The sequence below is a fragment of the Mustela lutreola genome, chromosome 5 (genome assembly GCF_030435805.1).
Source record: "Mustela lutreola isolate mMusLut2 chromosome 5, mMusLut2.pri, whole genome shotgun sequence".
NCBI classification, from domain to species: domain Eukaryota; kingdom Metazoa; phylum Chordata; class Mammalia; order Carnivora; family Mustelidae; genus Mustela; species Mustela lutreola.
In genome coordinates, this window is record NC_081294.1 from 65,708,369 (window position 1) to 65,730,659 (window position 22,291).

General features: G+C 57.3%; 1 protein-coding gene across 8 annotated transcripts; it reads right to left on the reverse strand.

Annotated features, from left to right (window-relative positions):
- Positions 1-4,785: 4,785 nt before the first annotated feature.
- Positions 4,786-20,706, reverse strand: PDLIM7 (PDZ and LIM domain 7). 8 transcript variants are annotated; one of them, XM_059174445.1, is made up of 14 exons: positions 20,560-20,706; positions 19,496-19,602; positions 15,753-15,904; positions 15,642-15,672; positions 15,041-15,159; positions 14,644-14,664; positions 14,257-14,393; positions 14,059-14,095; positions 13,027-13,097; positions 12,635-12,881; positions 11,495-11,675; positions 5,533-5,653; positions 5,319-5,434; positions 4,786-5,146 (listed from the first exon to the last, which is right to left on the reverse strand). In XM_059174445.1, exons 1-14 carry the CDS (start codon positions 20,687-20,689, stop codon positions 5,060-5,062), a joined length of 1,557 nt encoding a protein of 518 aa, XP_059030428.1. In that variant the 5' UTR covers positions 20,690-20,706; the 3' UTR covers positions 4,786-5,059. The 8 variants fall into 8 exon arrangements, 7 of the variants coding, with proteins under 7 accessions (XP_059030428.1, XP_059030429.1, XP_059030433.1 ...); XM_059174446.1 differs by having other exon boundaries at positions 13,027-13,088; positions 20,560-20,705; XR_009353883.1 differs by having other exon boundaries at positions 5,122-5,146; positions 5,533-5,702.
- Positions 20,707-22,291: the final 1,585 nt, after the last annotated feature.

A 22,291-nucleotide genomic window follows, 5' to 3' on the forward strand; every position in this document is an offset into this window, starting at 1 on the left:
CCCTTCACATCACTAACTTATTGGGTCTATCCCATTGCTAGAGCACAAGTCCCCCTCCACACTGGGAGGCTGGTCCAGTGGCTTCTGGAGTACAAAAGCCAAGAAAAAGGGAGGATTCAGACCTAGAAGCTCATCACTTACTGTGTGACTTGGCTAAAAGGCTTCCCCTCTCTGAGTTTTCTCTTTGATGACTTCTAGGGACAAAATGTGACTGGATGGAAGCTTAAAAGATGAGAATTCCCTCCCCTCCTCCTCAAAGCCTGGCTGTCCCCCACATCCCATGCCTGTCTTCCCATTCTGTGCTTCTCCACAGCTCTCAGGGAAGGTTTTAAGGCTGACATGTTGACCTCAGCAGAGCCTTCTCTGCCCTTGTCCAGTCTCTGCCAAGTTCCAACCAGGCACTCCTTTAAGAGTGCCCATCATTGCTCCAGTGCTCACCGCATTTCCCAGGCATCGGCCCCTGGTATGGGGCCAGCCACCCGACCACGTCAGCTCTGCTCCTGGTAAGTCCATTGCTGTCACAGCACAGGGCACAGACTTTGCCAACTGGGTGACCTTACACTTGTTGCAGGACCTTTCTTGTCTCCCTCCTCTTCAACTTTATATAAAACAGAGATGGTCATGATGGTGCCTATCTTACAGGGTCTGTCTGAGGATTTAAAAAAAGGAGCAAGTGCCAGCTGCACATAGTAGGTGCTGTTGATGTTGGCAGCCGTTATTGTTTCACAGCTGGGAAGACTGAGGCTCAGAGAGGGGCAGTGACTTGCCCTGCGGCATGCAGCTGGTGAGTGACAAAGTCTGGATGGGAACCCAAGCCTGTCCTCTGTCACTTGACGCCTCAGGCTCTCCCTGCTTCCCCTCTTAGCACTCTCATTTCCAGGGGTTGTGGCCTAACCTAGAGTTTGGTCTGAAGTAGTTCTTTAGGCTACAGCTGTGGAGGGTAGGGATGGGACTCAGGGGGAGTCTCCCGGGCTTGGAGGGGAGGAAGTGTGCCCAGTGCTGGGGATGTCCACAGTTAGGTGTCCCTGTCCCTGTCTTCTGGCTGCTTTTCCATGGCAGGCTTCCGAGGGGAGCACATAGTGCTGGGTCGGTGGCTCAAGGCAGAGACTGCTTCTGGGATCGACATGTCTCCCAAGTCAGTCCCGTGGGCGTCGGCTCTGAGACTATTGCTGGAACCATCAAGAAAGGTTCCACTGGAGCTACTGGGCAGGCAAGATGTGGGCCTGGGGCTGGTTGAGGGCCATCTTTGCCAATAGTGGCAACACCCACCTGCGAATATAGCCAGCACGAAGAAAACAGGGCTGAGAAATAGTGAGCAAGAAAGCAAGCTGAGAGAGACTCCTGCTGTCATTGACCTTTCCAGTTAAATGAGACAAATTATCCCTATTTTTGCTAAAACTAGTTTGAATGGCAGCTAAAAGGGTCCTTCCTAATCTACCTAATCCCCAAGTAGTACTTACTTTTGTCCTTGGCAGGGACATGGGTGAAAGCTGAACTGGCCTTTTAGTGCCCCGCCCTGCCCCAGCCCTGAGAGGGAGGACCTCTGTGGCCACTTTGTGGTGACCTCACCATACAATCTCCCAGGGCTAGACCAGCCCGCTGCAGCCCCCGCCCCGCCCCACTGCACTGCCCCCGCCCCAGTTCTTCCCAGACTCCCAGCAAGCTTCTTGCTCCACTGTGGCCCCTGGAGCCCTGGCCCCCACCCCTTCCAGACCCTGTTAGGGAGGAGCCCTTCCTCGCTCACGAGGTTGTTGGAATCCCAGCCTAGCGGCTGATCCCTGAGTGCTGTGGGGCTCAGCTCTTCAGCCCACGGCCTCAGCTTCCTTTCCCTAGCAGAGCTGCTTGGAGGGGTCCACAGGACTGTGAATGTTCCAAGGCTACATGGGACCTGGCACTGAGGAGGCAGCCCCAGAATCATCAGTTCTCTATACTCTGTACTCTGGTGAAACAGTCCCTCGCCCTGCACCGCATCTCTCCCCGCTGACTTCAAATGAGCTCAAACCGCTCAGATAGGGCAAAAGCCCCTCCCCTGCCCGCCGCCTCTCCAGTTGCCCACTCGTGTCCCCCCGTCGTGGGCTCTGCCCCCTCGGTTGGAAACTGTACTCTCCAAGGGCGCTAATGGCCTCCCTGCCTGGCACAGGGACATTTCCCGGTCCCCATAGCCTCCACCCACACAGCCTCACACCCCACCTTTGGAACACAATGATCCCTGCAGCTCTTTGTGGGGCGGGGGGTGGGGGGGCAGCTGGGAGGTGTGGGGGGGGTGCACTGCAGGCTTTGATCCTTGGAGCAGCAGACCCAGGCCATTCTGGCTGGGTGGCTCTAGACAGGTCACTCTCTGAGGCTCTCTCTTAAGTGATATTGTATGATTAAATTATATATGAGGTATTGCTCTGTGGTTCCTAGCAGAGGGTACCCCCACGCTATGTTTATTTCCATCTAGGCTAGCTCCTCTTTCCTGAGATGGCGGTTGGGGATTGAGGCGGGGGGGGGGGGGGGGGGGGGGGGGGGGGGGGAGACGGGACACAGCTCTCTGCTCTTCACCCTCCCCTCCCAGTCCATCCCCTCCCCCAACTTCCCCTTCTTTAACCACCTTCCCTGGGCAGAAGCCTCCCAGCTTCCTCCCTCCACCCATCTGGGCCACCCAGCTGACCCTGGCTGCTGGTGGTCCAGCTTCCTCCTGGCCCACCACAGACAAGCCTCTTAAGAGCTGTCTACAGTCTCTCATCTCCTCATTCCACATCTCACCAGCCCTCCTCCTTGTTCCTCTCACCAGGGCTGCTGCCCCAGCTCTGCTAACTGATCTGGCAAGTGTTGTCGCTCTGTTGTGAAATGCAATGCTATGGGGACTCCTTGGCCTTATCTGCCTGTATGACACTGTTGGCAACTTCTGGAAACACTCCTGCCCTGCCCCTGCCTCCCTGCTCCGAGCATTCCAGAGGCTATCATCTGTCTGCTTCCTCTGCCCACTGCTGGGATGTTGCTGCTTCCTGGCCTCTCCTTTCTTCCCTGGCTGTCCTCACACTGGATTTGTTCCATGTTTATTATTATTTTTTAACAGGTAAAAAATAATTGAATTTAATTGCCAACATCCAAAAACCAGATTTCACGTAAAAGTCTGAATCTCTGGATGCTGTTGGTAAACTGTCGGGTTTGGCATCACTGGGCATTCCTACATGGTGGCCCTTGCTTGGGGCCGAGGGTGGCTGCCCAGAGAGGACTTCCCCCAGACTGCTCCTGGCAGCACTCCCCATCATCCCCTGGGCTCTTGCTCACCTGTATCCATGGAAACCAAGGATGGACTGAGAGGGCTTCACGGTTCAAGAGAAGTGGGAGAGAGTACATTTCTTTGTGGAAGTGAAAGATACTGTGTTTAATATGCTAAGGATGTCTCAGTTGAAAGGAAACCACATCTTACCTGCTTGACTCCTGCTGTGTGATGTGCCTGGGCCCTACTCCTCAGCTCTGGACATCAGTTACAAGCATCTGTGACCTCCCTGGCCCTGTCCCCAACTCATTCCTGAGTTGAATATGAGGTGAATAAGGACTGGAATCTTCATCTGCTCTCTGATCACATAAATGTCCCACAGGCACCCCATGCAGTCATTCAGCATTCACTGGGCCTCCACTGTGTGCCAGCACTGTTCTAGGCTCTGGCGAGGTGTGATGAAAATAACACAGGAAGCCCCATCTCCGGGGGTCCTCAAGAGAACGCAACAGAGAGGCCATCTCTTCTTCTGAGAAGGATGGGCCCAGGGACCTGCTGAGAATGCCAGCAACTTCAGACACGCTCAAATGTCCTCATGCCACGTTGTCCTGGCTCTAGTCTGGGCCTCTCCTCAGTCTCTCTCCAGTCCAGGCTTGAGATGGGAGGGAGAGATGACAGTTCTTCTAGGGTGGGGGAGGGCATCAGTGGGAAGCAAAAAGCCCCAGAGAAAGATGGGGCCACTGCCAGAACCTCCAAGTTTCAAGACAGCAGGCAGAAGGGAGTTTCCAAGGGGCACTCGCTGAAGGGTGCCCAGCTTCAGGCCTCTTGTCCAGTCTGCTCATGGTTCAGGAGCCATGAAACCCTCAATCAGGTCTCCTCAATGGAGAAGTCCTCAAATCGGAGCTCTTTTCAGCTCCACAATGAGAGTAGAGCCCTCCCAGGGCAGCTGGAAGGATGGCTGAGCTAGTGTAATGCCTGGTGTACTCCAGACGCATAGCAGAGTTGCCTTCCTGCCTCTCCTCACCCCTCATCCCTCAGGGCCCCACTCTAGGCTCCCTGGGAGTCCCTGGGTCCCATCTCTGCCAAGTCACTTTCTGCTCCTCTCTTTCCACGGCCCCTCCTCCTAACCCCCCCTCCCTCTGTCCACCTTGCTCACAGATTTTGGAGCTCTTTCACTGGTTGCTTCACTATTTCATACTCTTCTGTGCTCTGACCCCCCTTGCGATGCAGTCCTAGCTCCTTGGCCAGGCACCTGTGGCCTCCCAGGCCCTGGGGGGCTGGGCTCTCCAATCCCACCCTCTGCTGTGGCATTCGGCTGACACCTCTGGGCCTTTGCTCTGGTTGTTTTCCACCTCCCATCTCTGCAGACGTACCTCCAACTCCTTTTCTCTGTCCCTCAAGCCAGTCCCAATCTGGCACCTCCACATTCCCCCTTGACCTTCTCCTGCTGACCATGAGCTGTCCTCATAACAAGGATGACCAGGATGGCCAGCCCTGGGAAAACCATCTTAATCTCCACCCTTCTGCAGGCCTCCAATCCCACCCTTCCTAGTGCACAGGCAGGAGCACACGCCGGACACGGCTGGATATAGGTTTATTGTGGCACTGGGTGTGCACAGGGGCTGGTGTGGCCAGCACCAGTGTGTGATGGTGGTGGAGGGAGTGGGGGGAAATGGAGGGAGTGCGGGGAAATGATGAGGGGAGAGGGCAGGGCCCAGGGAACCCCAGGCTCAGGCCAGGAGTTGGGTGGGGGGGGTGAGCTCTGCCAGCCCTATCCAGAAGTCTGGGGTGAGCCTCCGGAAGGAGCTCCCTCTGGCTGGGCTGGAAGAGGCGGCCCTGGGTAGGAGTGGCTCACACGTGGGAGAAGGCGTGGCTCTTGCAGAGGGGCTTGTCCTTCTTGGAGTAGAAAGTCTTCCCTTCCAGGTTGATCTGGCATATCTGAGGACAGCCAGGGTCAAGCCACATGGGGCTGGGGGAGGCAGGAGGGTCCCCTTCCCAGCCTCTCATGAATTCCAGAGGCAGGGAGTGGAAGGGAGGCTGGTGAACAACACGGGGCTGGGTTGGGTGGGGGGTGGGGGGCAGACCTGAGTCCAAGGCAGGGGGCACTCACCGCACACACGAAGCAAGTATCATGCCAGCTGAAGCCCAGCGCCTCCAGGAAACGGTCCCCTGCGTCGATCTTGAAGTCACAGCCCCGGCACTTCGTGCCAAACATCTTCTCATAGTCTGAGGATGAAGGCAGAGAGGAAGGGGGCCCTGGGTTTTCAACTGCCCCCACCAACCCCTTACCCATGGCCACCCCTCACCCCGCTGGGGCCCCCTACCTCGCTCGCAGTAAGGGGCACCTTCCTCCATGTAGAAGGCCCTGTTCCGAATGGGTGTCTTGCAGGCTGCACAGGTGAAGCACTGCACGTGCCAGGTCATTTTCAGGGCGTGCATGATCTCCTAGGAGGACGCTACAGTCACCAGGCAGCTTGGCCCCTCCTCTCCAGAGCTGGGGACACAGGAAGGCTGGCCATGGGCCCTCTTCCTTCCCATGGTAAACGTCACATCTGCACACCCATCACATCTGCACACCCACCCTCCCTACTCTACCTCCAGCCCTGCGGTCTCCCCAAGGTCGGCCACTGTGCCTTGCCTCTGCACCCCAAACCCACCTCTCCCCACAGCTGTCCCCAGCTCAGCTGGCAGTAACTCCCTCCTTCATCTGCTCAGCTGAGACGCCCCTTTCTTTCATACACCCCATCAAAGCTGCCAAGAACCCGTTAGGTCCTCTGTCAAGGTGCATCCAGATCCCTACCACTTCTCATTGTCTTCCTGATGTGGAATGTGAGCCTCGGGCATCCTGGCCCCGGTGGGGGCCGGAAACGCCCCTCTGAGCTCCTCCAGCCGCCCCTGCAGGCTGAGGTCAAGCTGAGCGAGGCCACATTGCCCTCTGCTGGAATCCCGGCCTACGCTGCATCCTCTGCTCTCCCCACATTGCCTCTGGCCCTCCGCTGGTGCTCCAGTCTTGGGGCTTCACACGGGCTGTCCCCTCCACCTGACTGTCTACCCCACGTATGTCCCAGGTCTCACCCCTTACTGCCTTCCAGTTTCTGCTCGTGTCCCCTTCTCCAGAGGCCTGTTCTGACAACACCAGTTAGTACTTCCCATAGGCTCGTCCAAACCTACGTTCCCAAGATCTTTAATTCTGTTCTCTACATCCCTCGGCAGGTTTTACTAACACAGGACCCCATGATGTATTTATTGCTTAGCATTTCCTCTCCTCCCTTCTTCCTGATCAAATGTAAGGTCCAGGAGGGAATGAGGTGTGATACTTCTAGAAGCTGATATGCAGCAACAGTGCCCATCCCTGTGGGTGCTCAAACCTGCTTAATGGCCTGGGGAGGAAGCCGAGGCTTGGGGAGGATCTGTGATCTCTCTGGGCCCAGGCTGTCAATCTTGGGGGTCCAACCAGACCTTGCTTCTTAGCTGGGCAACTTGGCCCATAGCATTACTTTCTCTTGACACTTGGTTCCTTCCCTTGTGAATAGGGAACCTAATCCCAGCCTTGCAGGTTGTAAGGATGGCCCCATGTTTGAAGCTGGGGCTCTCAGACCCCATGCCTGCTGGGGCCTGGAAGTGTACCCCACAGGGCAAGATGTTCCTGGGGAGCACCTGTTTCTGCCTGTAGGGATAGTGCTGAGCAGTTCGTGCAGAAATGCCCGGAAGGCTTAGGTTGAAATCAGGGTGTTAAAATGAAATCTGATTTTAATTTAAAATGCAGGTGTAGACCAAGCAAGACACATGGGCAACACCTGGCTCTCCGATGGCCTGTCGATGCCCTCCGCCTCTCTGTCACAGCTCACATACACCTCGCAACCACCCTGGCCAGGAAGTGACTGCCACCATGTTGGTGAGGCCCAGGGAGAGTGACCCACACCAGGTCACAGAGTCACTAGATCACAGGAATGCGTTTCGTGGCCAGGTCCAGCTATCTCCAAAGCAGGCTTTTCCACTGCCTGGTGCTGCCTCTTTTCAAGAAGCAGACAAAGGCTGTGGGGGAAGGAACTCGGCTGCAAGCTGGGAGGATGGTGGGCTTGGGCAAGAGCGGGGGTAGTCCAGAGCTGGGACCAGTGTGTGGCAGGAAGGCAGCTTTCTGCTGGTATTCAGAAGGACCTGGAAGCCAATTATCAGTATTTATTTTAATGCCCTAGTTTCCTCAATCTGTCTGCCTTTCCCCTCTCCACTGCCCTGAGCCAGGCCCCAGCAGCCCTTGCCCAGAGGAGGCTTGCTGTGGCAGAGCTGACCTCATCAGCCCCAGTGCCAAACTCCTAACACGGCCCCCGCTCACCTCTTCCGTCTCATCTCACACCCTTCCCAGGTGTTACCTTGTGACACAAGCTATTCCTTCTGCTTGGGGTGTTCTCTCCTGATCCTTCTCCAAGCCAGTTCCTACTCATTTTTAAAGTTCGGCTCAGAGGCCACTTCTATCCAGTCCTTCAAACATTTACTGGTCACCTCCTGAATCTAAAGCACGATATAAAGCAGACCAGCCGTGGTCCCAGCCCACAGAATTCACACCTAGGAAAAAGATGGGACAAAGGACTGGGGAGTAGTAAGCAAACTGTGGGGCCTTTGGTCTGGTGGAAAGGATGGGTATCAGGGAAGGTATTCCTGAGGAAATGAAAGGAGTCCCCGATGAGAAGGAACAAGGCAAAGAGGGTGCTAAAATAGCAATCCTGCTAGAAAGCACAGGCTATGTAAGGGCCCTGTGGTAACAGAAACATCACATGGGCAAAATGAAATGGGCCACATGGCTGGAGCACTGGAGAGGGACAAGTGGTGAGAGGGGACTCTTAAGAGCACAGGATTTCCAGCGGCCCCCAAACCTGGGTAAGTCTCCTCTAATGTGTCCTTCATGGTGTGCCGCTTCCCACCAACTCCCCGGAAACAATCTGATTGCCCTCTGTTTCTCTCTCTGTGCTCCAGACTGATCTCCCCGGGCAGCCACAGTTCTGAGCTCTGGGCACATATAGGAACGGAGCCCCTGTCAGGTTGGGGAGGTAAGCCTTCCCCGTTCCCCCCCACCAGGGTGAGGTAGGGGCTTCCTAGAGTTTGTCAGACCCTGAGTCCCTATAAGAGAGAAGCTAAGGGCCCCTGGGCCTCTGTGGAACTTGAGCCTGGGTAGGAGTTCCTGGGGACAGAAGAGGGTTTGCCACCCAAGGCTTACTCCAGGATGTGGGAGCCAGCCAGGCCCTATTCGTCTTGGCGCCTCCTCTGTGTCCTGGATGATAACCCTGTCCACTCAGGACAGGGATACAGCAGGACAAGAGTACAGGGTAATGCAGACAAAGCAGTCACTGAAGAATGGGGCCTTGATCTGTAGATGCCCAGCTCAAGAAAGGTCCTGGGATCCATCCCATTCTCTTAGAACAGTCCAGTGGGGCATGGCCCAGCCTGGTGCGAAAAGGACCGTGATCTGGGGCAAAACTCCCTCATCTAGAAGATGGGAATCACCACAGTTACTTCCTACGGTAGGACCGTGAAATGGAAGCCCCACACACTGTAAGTGCCCCACAACACAAACTGTCACTATGACAAAGACTGTGGTCATATCCATTCCCCCCTTTCGGTCTACTGATGGAATCTCTGTTTTTGTTGCTGGCCACAAGGCTGCCCCAAACAGTCGGTCTCTCCCAAACTCCCTTGCAGCTCAGCATGGTCATGTGACCAAGGTCTGGCTGACAGGATGCTAAAATGGGGGTTGGGCAGCAGCATCTTCTCAAGATGGCTGCCACGGCCCCCATCCCTTCTTCCCCTTCCCGCTGGCTTTCTGAAATGTGGCAATTTTGGCCAAGGCTCGAGAGTCATCTCAGACTACCAGTGTTAAGTAGGTGCAGAGAATGGCCAAGAAATAAGACACAGAGGCCTAGATCTGCCCATTAGTCCCAGACTGCCCACCCCTGGACTTTCTTAGGTGGAAAAGAAGCTGCCACTATTTGGAGTCTTCTACTGCTTGTGGTCAAGGTAATCCTTGCTAATGTGAACATCACCACAGAGCTCTCTGGCCACATTTGGCAGCCCTGCCTCGGTATCCAGAAATAAGGAGAAGCAGGGAATGTGAGGAAGAGCACAAGCTGAGAGTTAAGAGTGCCTGGGGCTCTTCCAGCTTAGCCCTCGTGCTCTGCAGCCTGAGGCAGCTTCTGCCGCTCTCTGGGCTTCAGTTTCCATACAGGTGCGACAGGAACCCCATTAGCTTTTCACCCTGCCTGGTTCTGCCCCCTTTTCCTCTGGCGGTGCCCTTGACCCCTGACACCCTCTGAGTCCTACCCACCTAGTAGGAACTCCTGGGGGCAGGGCCCAAACCTGTTACTTCATGGGGCATTCTCGAGCATGGAACACACTATCTGGCACACTGTCCACATTAAATAAAGAGAATGAACAAGTGAAGGTAGATGGCCCATCATACTGTGCCCGTGACACACCGAGCCAGGCTCCAAGCCTGGCTCCTGTTGGGAGCGGGAATGCCCTGCAGAAAACATGGCCAGGCTCTGTTGTGTGTTTAGACTCAGTGGGAAGAATGGGATTTTTGAATCACAGATTTGTGTCTGGGTTTCTGGCTTTGGCACTCCATAGTCCTACACCCTCCAGGCACAGTAAATTATCCTTCAGAATTTCTGTCTCCTCGTGCACTGGAGGTGGCAGAACTGTGGGTCAGCTTCCTCAAAGCCTGTCACGACCCCCTTCCTTTTTGCCTTCTTCTCATGGAAGATGAAGGCTTAAGTACTGGGTTTGCCAACCTCCCCTGCAGCCCAGGTGCTCACAGGATAACAATTCCAAACACTGAGATAAAGATGCAAGTTCCTGGTTTTTCTTCCAGAATCAAAAGCAAAAACCTTGTTAAAATCATGCCATTTGGCCTTGCCCTCTCCTGCCCACCTGCAACAAGAACACAAGGCCTGGGGCTTGAGCAGTTCTTGGGGAACTGTGATATGAGAGGCTTGGGGACAAGGGTCTACATGCTACTGATTTCGGAGCCAAAGGCAGGAAAAGTCTAAAGGCATCCTGAGCTGCAGTTTCAGCCCTGGAATTCTTGTGAGTGAAGTAAATAAACCCTTCTGCTGAAATCTCTGTGGCGAGGTTTTATTATTGTCGCTGAACACAACCCCATTGACTAGTTACTGGGATCCGCGCAGACCTCCCTCTGCAGGTGAGGCCATCTTGTTTTACTTCGGGGAAACAATCCTCCCTCAGTCTGTCTGTGGTGCGGGTGGGACCACCCGACCTCTGCTCCACTGGGTAGCACCCACGCCCGGCTAATCCAAGTCCTGAGGCTCGGGCCAGAGATGTGCCTGTGACACAAGTTAGTCCCACTAGCATCAGCACCAGGACCCCTGATGCATCAGCTGGCAGGGGCACGCCTATCCTCCCTGCAGCGTGAAACTGGGGTCACGCTGGAGCCACTGTGGCGCCACCTTTGCCACCTTCTAAAGACAAGTATGCAGGGAACGAAGCCAACACAGATGACAGAGGCAAGTTGGGAAAAGTCCTGATGATCCCAGGTTCTGCCTTCAGCTGGGCCTGAAGCTAGTGCCCCTTGGGCTTTCTGAGTGTTTGAGCCCATATACAGAACCTTCTGCTTTTCAGAAGTCAATGTTATACTTCACTTTTATGACAGACCTGCTAACTACAAAAACACCCAAAAAAGAATTTTACTTTCACAAAGAAAGGCATAAAGTGAGAGTGTTCAGCGCTTGTTTCGTAGTGAGCCATCCCAGAGGCAGCACACAGCCCTCACCTGAGCAAGGGACCCTGCCCGGCTCCTGCCCCGGGAGCCATACTCCGCATCCGGGCACCAGGCCACATCCTGGCACCAGGTACCCACGGCTCTGAGCTGTGTCTGCAAGCATCTGTGCTTTATCTTGATTTACTTTGTGTATCTGTTAGCAAGATGTGTCCGAAGGTATCAGGAAAGCCTACACGAGGTTATTTTTTAGGCCTGGGAATGCTCAAATTTTCTTCCACATAAATTAACAGTACTTGCTTCTTCACTATGCCATTTCAGCTTGTGGAAGTTTTCACGGAAACACTCTACTTTCAGAGAGCTGGGGAAACCCGTGCCACTCTCGCTCGCTTGAGCCCCTCAGAGTAGGACTTCGGTCATTGGGGAAGATCTTGGCTAACACAAAGTGAGGCTAGGAGAGCATCCTGTTTATTAAGATGCTAAGGACCCAAAGGAGTCCCGAGAGGTGAGCCCCCAGGCCCAAGCGCCCTCCCCTCCGCCCACCCACCAGCCCCACTCACGCCTGTGATCTTCTTCTTGCACTTGGCACAGCTGGGCGCATAGCGCACATCATAGCAGGGTGGGCAGAAGATGGCCCCCTTCTCCTCAAAGAAACCGCCCTCTTCCAGGACCTTCCCACACTGGCTGCACACAAATTCCTCGGGGTGGTATGCGTGGCCCAACGCAACCAGGTAGCGGCCCCTGAGAGGGAGGTGAGGCCAGTGAGAGGGGGTGTATGCCTAGTCTGCAGATGGTTAGTGAATACCTACTCTGAAGCCTGGAAGGGAAATTCATTCTCCCCATCTTCCAGATAAAGGAGAAACAGGTTTGGGAGGTGACCCAAGTGATGACACAGTGATGAAGCCACTCTACTCTGATGACAAGACACGGTGCTCGATGGTGTTGGGATGAAGAGGAGGTTACACTGTGTGGGGGCTGCTGACCCGGGGCCCAGTGAGATAAACCAGAGGAACTGGTGCCCTGGGGGCAGGAGGCCCAGAGTGCCCAGCGGCTCTGAAGACCAGTGGGTACCTGAGCCGACCTTGGTGCCCACTCTGGCCCACTTGCCTGGCCTCTCCATCTGGCCTGGAGAGGGGCCTGTAGGCCCACCTCAATGTCTGAAGAAGGGGGCTCTTCGCAGAGCTGAGAGCTGACAGGCGTGAAGAGCAGTGCAGGACAAGGGCTGAGCACTAGCAAGGTTCTAGGGAGCTAGCATGCCAACTCTGGGCCCCAGGGAACAGGGCAGGGAGGGAGGGGCCTCGGGTCTGTCTGCTCTGAGAGCAGAGGTTTTGGCAGGGATCAAGTGAGCAGGAGGGAGAGCAGAAGGGCTGAGAGGGACAGGCCCTTCCCTGCCCGGAGAGTGGTCTTTCTAGGGGTGAAGCCTGAGTGTGCTGTGGGCACATCCTCCATTTCAGCAGGGCAAATGCTGACAGAGGCTGACATGGGGTGGGATGGGTTGGGGGAAGGGATGCAGGATGCAGAACCTGAGGACCTAGGCCGGGTCCCTGCCCCCGCCGCAACTGGGAACTGCATCCTTATCCTCCCACAGTGATGGCTGAGATGAGTGGGGAGCCAGGTGGGGACGCAGAGGTCGGAAACATACCAGGGCCAGGCTTTAGGACGGGAAAGGCCAGAGTAGGAAAAGGAACAGGGCCACCCACCGGATGACCTTGTGGCATTGGTGGCACACAGGAGTCTTGCCATTGTTGCCACTACCGGCTCCTGGGCCCCCTCCAGCGGCTGCCTGCACGATGGATGTGCGGTTCTGCAGAGGCGTGGGTGTGGCTGGCTGGCTGTGCCGGGTCAGCACCGTGCTTGTCTTGTCCGGGGCGTAGCGCTCGGCAAAGGCGGGGTCCACAGCCCAGGGTGGGCGGCTAGTGGGACTGGGGGTGGTAGGGCCTGCCGGGGCTAAGGAAAGTGGCTCCAGGGAGGTGCCCAGGGACCCCAAAGGTCAGGGGCTTGAGCCTGGGGCAGCCTGGAGGGCCCCCACCCCCATCCGCATTCCCCTGGAGGCTACCCACCCTTCTCCAGGCCCAAGCCCACTCTCTCTCACCAAGCCAGGGTTCCTGGGGTGTAGCTGAGGCTGGGGCTGGGGCTTCTGTCCTGGACACCTGGCTGCAAGATCTGCCATTCAAGGCCTTGTATGGTTGAGGCTCCTGGGGTGGCCCCACCCCCCCAACCTTGGTCCTGCTGGCCCCACGGGAGAGACGCCTGGGATCATGGGAGCTGCTGGGCTAGATTCCGGGTCCCACAGGGGTAGGTAAGGGCAGGGCAGCTCCTCCTAGCCAGGTTCCAGCTGGCAGGTCTGTCGTACAGGGCTGGGAGGTGGAGCAGGGCGCTCTCCCTGCTGAGATGGTTCTTGGGGCTTCCTCAGCCCCCAGATAGAGCTCTGATGGCAGGGCCTCCTCTGCCAGGTACCGCCCCCCACTGAGACCCAGACTGGCACGGCCCACACTGGGTCTGAACCATCTAACACCCCCACACCCAGAACACAAACCAAGCCCACGAAGATAGAAGGCAGAGGCAGAGGAAGCAGGGCTGAGAATGTTTATTTCCATGCTCCAGCCAGCACAGACCTGGCAGAGAATAATACCACAGGGCAAAGAGGTAAGGCGGTGTCAGACAGAGCCAGGCCCTCCACTAGGCCAGCAGGAGGCTCAGTCCAGGGGCAGGAAAGGAGGGAGTGAGGTAGGCGGAAGCTGCAGCGACCAAGAAGGGGGTGCCCTGGGTAGAAGGAACAGAGAGAGAGAGGCAGAGAGGGCAGTCGGCCGGTGAGGGCCGAGCTACGACTGCACGTTGAGCACGTGGGCAGAGCGCTGGTGGTGCCAGTCCCGGAGGCGGGTGTAGCGTGGGCTCTGCAGCTCCAGGACATACTTTTCCCTGGGGGGGCAGAGAGAAAAGGAGGAGGAAGTAGGAGGAAGGAGAGATGGAAGGGAGGCAGGGAGGGAGGATGGAAGGGAGGAAGGCAGGAAAGAAGGAAGGAAAACAGAGAGCCCTGGCTGGGGACCCTCAGGAGCAGACACAGGGTGGTGGCTGGAACGGGCGAGGCAGGAGGTGAGAGAGGGGCTACTGCGCATCCTTTTACCTTGATTTCTTCAGGTGCTCCTCATCCGGGTCTTGCACTGAGAGGGCAGAGGCAGGCATTGGCCAAGAGAAGTTAGAGGGCCACCCCAGCCCTGAGCCCCAGCAGAAGGTCACAGGGCACCAGAGCAAGCTCCAGCGGAGCCCAGGCCCAGGCTGGGGGCCAGCAGGAGAGTCCGCCCTGCCCTGGGCTGCCACTTACTGAACTCGGTGCCCGTGAGGTGGGCAAGGATGCGGAAGGAACGGGACTGGCCTGTCCCGGGCCGAGGCCGCCAGTCCTCTGTGTCCTCCATCAGCCGCTGCTTGCTGGCATCTGGGACCAGCGGCCGGAGCGGCTGTCTGTGGGGAGGGTGTGGCTCAGAACCTCACGCAGGGGGTGGGCCATGGGGGCAGCCCCTCCCGGGATTGGTGCATGTGGCTTATGGTGCTGGGAGAGTGGGGGAGCGTAAGGCCAGGGCCCTGCTTGGTGGGGGGGGGGGGGGGGCGTAGGGTAGCTAAGTGACAGGAAAGGAGGGCGGCTGGGGTGGGGAGGGGCCACCGCCCAGAATGCCAAAAGGAAGGAAAAAAGGAACAGGCAGAGGGGGCTCACTGACTTGTCAGGGGTCTGCACCTGTGAAGGAAATAGACAGATGGACAGATAAAGGGACAAAGGGACAGACACAAGGAAGAAGAAAAATGGCAAGGGGTCAGAGTAGCCAGGGGCAAGGCTGCACTGAGTGTCTGGGGCTCAGTCGCCCGACACCACACCCCAACCCAGGGCCACCAGCTGGGGGGCGTTGCCTGGCTCCCAGCGCCCAGGAGGGTGCAAGAGCCACACCCTCGGAGGGGCCCAGTGCCTACAGCCCCGCCCCGGCCGCCAGGGGTCGCTGCCGCACGGTTCCAGCCAGGCTGGGGCGCAACGCAGACTGAGCAGCAGCAGGGGCGTGGGGCCTCAGACAGAAGGCGTAGGCGGGGGCGAGGGCAGTGGGTGGGCAGGTCCGACGTACCCATTCTGTTGCAGGGCGCTGTCAGCGGGCAGGGGCGCCCCGAAGGGCCGGGCCGTCTTGTTGAGGGAGGCGCTGGGTGCAAAGGTGTACCGCGGGGGGTCCGCGGCGGGGGCCAGGGCCTGGGCAGAGACAGAGCCGGGCAGGGCAGGCAGGGGCGGGGATGCTGGACAGGAGGGGGATGCCCCCCTGGTGTGGAGAGGACAGCGGTTCTCCAGCCCCACACTGACACATCCGGCCGGGAGCATGGGGGCCGGGGCGGGGGTCGGGGGGACGACTCAGTTTTCAAGGGGCCCATGTGGGAGGATGATCTCAGCCCACCTGGGCCAAAGGGCAGATGAGTGCGGCTTGTAGCACAGGCCAGCGAGGAAGGCAGCAGACAGACAGGCAGACATGCGTGGTGCCCAGACCGTGCGGCAGCTCCTGGCCCAACTCCCAGTTTCCCAGACTCTCCCAGCTCTGGCCCCCACCCTCTATTTCCAGCCAGGAATGGGGTTATCAAGGGTATCAAGGCTCCTTGCTGTGGGAGAGGGCTAGTCAGCTCAGCAGTCCAATCCCACCCCTCCCATCACACAGATGTCACCCCAAGATGTCCTAGGCCTACCTTCTGCGGTTTGCTCTGAGGTGGCTGGGCCCTGGAGGAGAAGGGGAAGGGGTAATAGCAGGCCAGGCCTGAGGGTGCCCTCACCCACCAGGTAGACCAGGGCCCTTGTACCTGCTGAGACCCAGGCTGAGGCGATCCCCACAGGCACGAATCCTATTCTGGGCTTCAATGTGCGTGAGGCTCCCTGCATTCTCCCCATCGATGCTCAGCACCCAGTCACCCACAGCCACACCGGCCTGTGCAGCTTTGCCTCCAGGAGTGAGCTGTGGGGAGATAGAAGGTCACGGCAGCCCAAGGCCTTTGCAGACCAAACTGAGGCCAACATTAGTCAACCCTGTTTAAGCTGTCCCTCTTCTAGAACCCAGAGGCCTCTTCATTCAATGCATTGCTCAGCAGCTGCTGAATACTGGAACCTGGGAGGGTGGGGTTCACATGAACTTCATAAACACCACAATCACCTCATTTGTTCACCTCCATGACCCCCCTCCCCCATGGGGCAGAACTGATGTGACAGTCACCAAGCAGCCAGTGGTAGGTGAAGCCCCCAACTTCCCAGCTCCAACCACAGTCTTTGAGGTCCCTGCTGGCCTCCTGCCCAAGCTGTCTCACCCAGCCCGTGGCTTGTGTATAATGCCACTTCCTCCAGGACACTAGGTGTCCTCTCACTGACCTCCTACACTCCCAGCACCCTGTCCTGGGGCCATCTGCAGGGATCTGCCAGGACCCTCTGAGAGCCAGGAATAGGCCCAGGTACCCCGTGAAGTGACTGAAGGGGGTCTAATGTGTCAGCTAGGGCTGTAAATGAGTGTTACCCTGAAGCCTTCGAATGCCACATCACCCTCTCCCCCAGTCATTTGGGCTCTGCCTTGGGAATCCCTGGTTCCTATGAAAAATGAAGGGTAGTAGGGGGCTGGCAGTAATGGTCACCACCAGCATGAACTGAGACAGTCATGAAGGAAGCAGAACTTGGCCCTGAGGTTAGGAGGGGCCATCAGGCCTTGGAAAGCCCCAGTGGGGTACTTCTCAGAGCCCTGATAGAGGTAACCCTGACAAACCCCACTGGGTGCTTCTAGCCCTCTAGCCCCTCAGAAAGGATGATGCAGCTGTTCGTGGGTCCAGCCCACAGAGCTGCCTGGGCATATGGCAAGGGACCTAGCATTAAATACACTTCTACAGGCCAACTGGAAGGCCAATTCACATTTCATAGGTTGGAGGGTAGGACTGAGAGGTACTGGCTGCCCGTGGCCCAGGAGGCTCCTCAGGTGGGCTGATGCACAGACTGAGTTGAGGCAGGGAGAGGGGAGGTAGGAGGTTCTACAGACATTTCCAGAAGGCAGAGAGACCAGATGCAGCACAGCGGCAAGAAGGGAGAGCTGCGTCTATTTCATGCTTGGGAAGTTAGAAGGGAAAGACAGCTGGGTGCCTCCTTCATCTGCTAAATGGTAGGAAGAGCAACTGACATTTATGGAGCACCTAATACTGTCACATGCTAATACTGACAATTCCAACAACCTGTGGAGTAGAGTCTGAGATTATATGCCTTTTACACATGGGAAAAAAAGGGAGTTTATGTAACTTGCCTCAAGCCACTCCATTAATAAGAGGCAAAGCCAGGGCTGACCCTGACCCTAAGGCTTCACTACAATACACTACCTCTGCTGAGTGTTGGGACCCAACTCAGAGGTCAGCCTACCTAGAACAATTCCCTAAACCCCTGGTCGGGTCTGGGGCCTAGATCTTCTTTCTCGCTTTTAGTTCAATCCAACAGCCCGTTATAACAAGCATAGAGAAGTGACACCCTCGAAAGGAAGTGACTTACTCAAGGTCATGATGAGTCACTAGAAGGGAAACCTGGTCCAGCCACTCCCTACCCACACAAGCTGGCTCCTGGGATGTGTGGGCTAAGCCTGAGGTAGAGGTCTTAGGGGTGAGCAGGAGCAGCTGGCTCCCAGGGAGGGGTGGGGATCTGGGGACTACTTCCTTTCCTGAATGAGGAGGACAGGAAGCACAAAAGGGATAGAGGAGTGGTCAGAGAAGTGGAGAGGGAAGCAGGAGAAAACCCTGTTGGGTGTGAGGTGGGGGGCTGGAGAGACAAGAAGGCCCGAGTCAAGGAGGGGGAAAGCCAGAGAGCTGGACACTGCAAAGGGTGGGGGTGAGTCAGCCTGAGGGCTCTAATGAGCAGCCCAACCCCCAAGTCTCAGACATTACCTCATCTCCCAGGCCTGGGCCCACAGCCAGCCCTAGCCCCTCCCTCCTCCCTGGGGTCAGGGGAGAAGGAAGGGCTGGCCCAACTCAGAAAAGACCACCCCACCCGCCCACCCACCAGGGCTTAGGTCCAACTCCAGCTTTGGGCTCAGCTTGTGGCCCCACCCACAGCTAGGGCCGCTGACAAGGGAGCTCAGACCCAGAGTGCCCCCAACAGGCCACATCCTAAAGTCCATCCCTCAGGCTATTATGTTGCCCATCCCCTCCAATGAAGAAACTGAGTCTGAGTCCAGCCAAGGCCTACAGCTCCCCAGCTACATGGGCTAGCACTTTCCCAGAGAGAGGGATACAGAACACGTTTTTAGGGCTAGCAAAGCTTGACAATTATGTAGGGTTGGGTTTGTGTAGTCAGGAGACCTAAGCTACCCATCTGGCAGGGCAGTTTCCAGGGGAATCCCACAGAAAGGTTCCTGGAAAGAACAGTGACCACCCGCCTGCCCTGGCCACCAAGCCCGATTCCCACAGACAGACTTGGCCTTGGGGGCCCTCTCAAGCTGGGCAGTGCCTGGACAACCTTCTGGCCCCCTCCAGGCTGTGCTTGCCTTGGGCTTCCTGCCAACAGCTGCCTGCCCAGTGGGCGCCTGGGTGGGCCTCTCTGGACAGGCGGATGTGGGGGCAGGAAGTCCCCGCCCCCTTCTGACCCCCAGGCCACAGACACCAGTCCAAGGGCTGGCCTCATTTTCTCTCGGCACCCTCTTTGTGTCCCACAACTGACCCTACTACAGTTGGAGCCATGTCCTCGTGGTCACCAGCTGAGGGGCCCACCAACGGCATTTAGGGGTTTAGGCCCCAGCCAGCTTTTTTCAGTTCTGTGGACTCTAGTCACCAGCTGGCCTTCCCAGCGTGGGATTGCATTCTTGGGCTTATAAGGCAATCCCCCTGCCACAGGGAGGAGCCAGCCCCAGCTCCACCCCTTCCAGGGCAGGGGCTCAGGAGCTGAAGTTAGAACCCTAGATCCCATACCCCTGATTTGGGTCAGGGGCCACTGCATCTCGCATAGGACCAATGGATGAAGATGGACAAATCTCACAGAGGCTGGGAAGTGCCCCCCCCCCCCCAAAAAAAACCTGCAGACTATCCCAGTGCCTGAATTCCAAGCCCTGCTTTGCCAAGGAATCACTGTAAAGGCCCCTCTACCTCTCTGAGCCCTGAGTTCCCACATCTGGGAAAAAAGGATAACAACTGCTATACCCTCGGTGGCAATGGCACTGAAGTGAGATCCTGCAGTCAAGAGTGCCCTGGCTGGGGTTTAGCTCCAAGCATTGCTCCTTCAAGCAGCTTAGATACTTCCCAGAGACCTCAGGCTTCCCTCCTGCAGAATGGGCATCTCCCTGGGGCCTCAGAGGTGGCCCCAGGAGCTTTGTTGAATGGCATCAAGTACTGAGCAGTGCTGGGGAACCTTGGGTGCTCCTCTCCCAGTACCCACCTAGTTGGGAGCCTTTGTGGCAGATGTCTGCCACATCTCTGGAGCCAGATACCTCCTGCTCTATTGGACCTGGCTCACTCCTGCTCAGACTCCTTCCATCACCCATCAGAGACCTGAGCACCCAAAGACTCCTGGGGGAGCTTCTCCCCTAACGTTGACTCACCCTGGAGATGGAGAGGGGCACATTGAAGTCCTTGCCCCCCTGGAGCCGAAAGCCCCAAGGTGCAGGCCCCTCCAGCACCACCTTGAAGGACTCCATGGTGCCTGCTCCTGGGAGGAAAGAAAAGGTGAGTGGACACCATGATGGGGGAGCAGGCAGGCCCAGTTCTGGACACCAGCCGTGGACTGGTGCCAGGCAGGCACGAGCAGCCGAGCAGCCATTGACACAGCCAGGGCCCCTGTAGGCGGGCACCTTGTCAGGTGTGGCTGGGTTTCTGGCTGGCAGACCTCATTCTGGGAAGGCAGGGGCAACTCCCCTCCCCCAGTGACTGAAATGATGAGGGGTTCCCCTTCTTCAGCCTTGAGGTTCTTATCATGCACAAATGGGCCGCAGGGCTAATTTGACACGGGCTCCCCCCAAGCCAGCCTTAAGCCTCGGACAGACTGCGGGTGAGTCAGGGGCCGGGCGCTCCTCTCCCCCGCCCCCAGGTCCCGACAGGCAGGCCGCGCTGAAGCCTGCTCGGACTATATAAGGCGTGTAAGCTGACACTGCGAAGCCAGCGGAGGGAGCACACAGGGGTTCGGGACGCGAGGGGGAGGGGTGGAAAGGGAGGCTGCTGGAGCGGGTCCTAGCCATTCCGGGACGGGTCGAGGCTGATGACGACCCCCGGGCGCTGGGAGAGACCGGGCGGGGCCGTGGCCCCTGCGGAAATCGGTGAGGGCTAGGACCCCAAAGCGTGGCCAGATAGGGGACTCATCCTGGAGCCCAGCTGGGGTGGCGCCTCCTACACAGGCCTAGTAGCATCCGGACGTGACTCAGTTTCCCCCGTCCGCCGCCCGGGCCCCATGCATTGGCCGAGTCCCGGGCGCAGGAAGCAGCGCAGGCGCCAATCTGCTCTGCCGCAGCCGGCTTCGCCGCAGGAAGGCGGGGGCGGGGGCGGAGGCAGGGGCCCAAGTTCGCTAAAGGAAGCGCAGCGCTGGCCCCGACCCCATTGCCCTCCGTAGTCCCCAGCAGGCTCTTGCCCTCAGCCTGGCCCAGCCCGAGACGCCCCGCGCGGTCGCCAGTACCTGCTCGGCCCCGCCGAGGCGCTGCTCGGTGGCTGGCCCCAAAGTGCCTCGTTGGGATCCACCACCCGTGTTCTGACCCCGCCCCCGCCGCCGCCGCCCGCTTTGAGCCCGCGGGAGGGGGCGGAACCATAGGCCACGCCCCGTTAAAGTCACGCCCGCGAGCGGCCGCTCTACGACAGGGAAGCCACACCCAATCCTTTTGCCCCGCCCAATCACGAAGTCCCGTTTTGCTTTGAGCTGGAAGGTCTGGCCTGCCGGGGACCCCCTTGGCGGGGCGGAGCCTGGGCGGGGTCTGGACGGGATCTGGGCGGGGACTGGGCTTCAGGTTCATCTCGTCTGGGAGCCTGCGAGAAGCTCGCCCAGCCCCTTGCGCCTCCTTCTGGCCGAGCAGAAAGAAAGCGGCCTTCGAAACCAAGCGGACCTGGACATCCTGAATCTGTTTCCTCCTCGGAAAAAATGGGGCAATAATACTAACCTTGAAGGTCCATCGTGAGGATATGCATTGTTTGGCATAGGGTGCAAGTCATCGGCGTCTCCAGAATTTCTAGATCGGAGGGACTTGGGGTGTGCAACACCTCGAGGTGGAGTTAGTTGGGGTGGGGACAGGGGATCTTGAAGTTAGGTTTGTAAAACTCTACAGACGGCAGAAAATAATGGCAAGAGAGGACAGAGTTGGAAGGGGACCCTGGCTGGAATCTGAGCCTGACCCCAGGCAGTCAACATCCCTTTGCTTTGTAATGACTCCACACTGTTGAAATGTTCTGTTGCCTGGTACCCCACTCCAGAGAAGGCAGCACCTGCAGTGGGGATGTAAGAGAGTGAGTGACTCTAGCAGAGGTGTTGGAGACCCCACTTTGTCCCAAGTGGTCATCTCAGGCAGCTAGCACAGGTGGCAGGGGAAATGGAGCAGAAACAGCAGTGTGTGGCTGAGTGAATAGGCGTCTACCCCTCTGTTCCTTCTAGGGCATGGGGCTGCTCTTCTCCCCCCTCTGCCAACATCACATTTCCCTCTTTTGTGCATCATTTCCCTCACTACACAGACTGCTGTAAGAGTTACCTTTAAAGAAATCCTCTCTTGACCCCACCTCCCCTCCAGTTATTGCTCTTCTATTTTACTCCGTTTTCAAAATTGATTTTATTTATTTGAGAGAGAGAGTGAGAGAGAGAGAGTGCAGCTGGGAGGGAGATGGAGAAGCACACTCCCACTGAACAGACTCCCGGGATACAGGATTCCAGGATCCTGGGATCATGATCTGAGCCAAAGGCAGATGCTCAAACGATTGAGCCAGGTGTCCCTTATTCTGTCCTTTTGAGAGTACAGTTTCTCAAAGGAGTTGTCTATAGCCCTTGTCTATAGCAAGGGCTATAGACAACTGCCCTTGCTATAGACAAATGCACTTGCTTTCCTCCTGCTCTTTCTTGGACTCATTCCACTCGGGCCCTTGATTCCACCAGTCCTCTAAATTAATTCCCTCTTTTCGGGGTCTCCAGTGATCTCCAAGTTATCAAGTCAATGGTGATTTGTCAGCTTTCCTTTTACCCTGCGTGGGAGTAGCACTGGCCCAGGTGCTTTCCCCTTTGCCCCTGGCTTCATGCCTCCTCCTGACACTGGTTATTCCTTCTCCACCTCCCTTGGCAGGCCTGCATCTGCCTTCCAACATGGCCATGAAATATTCCCTCACTGCATTCATTTGCCTGGACCCCATCTTGTCCTGTGACTATCAGTAACACC

Coding starts and splice junctions, on each gene's coding strand:
- PDLIM7 (XM_059174445.1), bottom strand. CDS start 20,689: ATGGTTCCGCCCCCTCCCGCGGGCTCAAAGCGGGCGGCGGCGGCGGGG. Junction 15,673..15,752: donor CTCAGCCTGGGTCTCAGCAG/GTACAAGGGCCC, acceptor CTTCTCCTCCAG/GGCCCAGCCACCTCAGAGCA. Junction 5,435..5,532: donor TGCCCCTTACTGCGAGCGAG/GTAGGGGGCCCC, acceptor CTTCATCCTCAG/ACTATGAGAAGATGTTTGGC.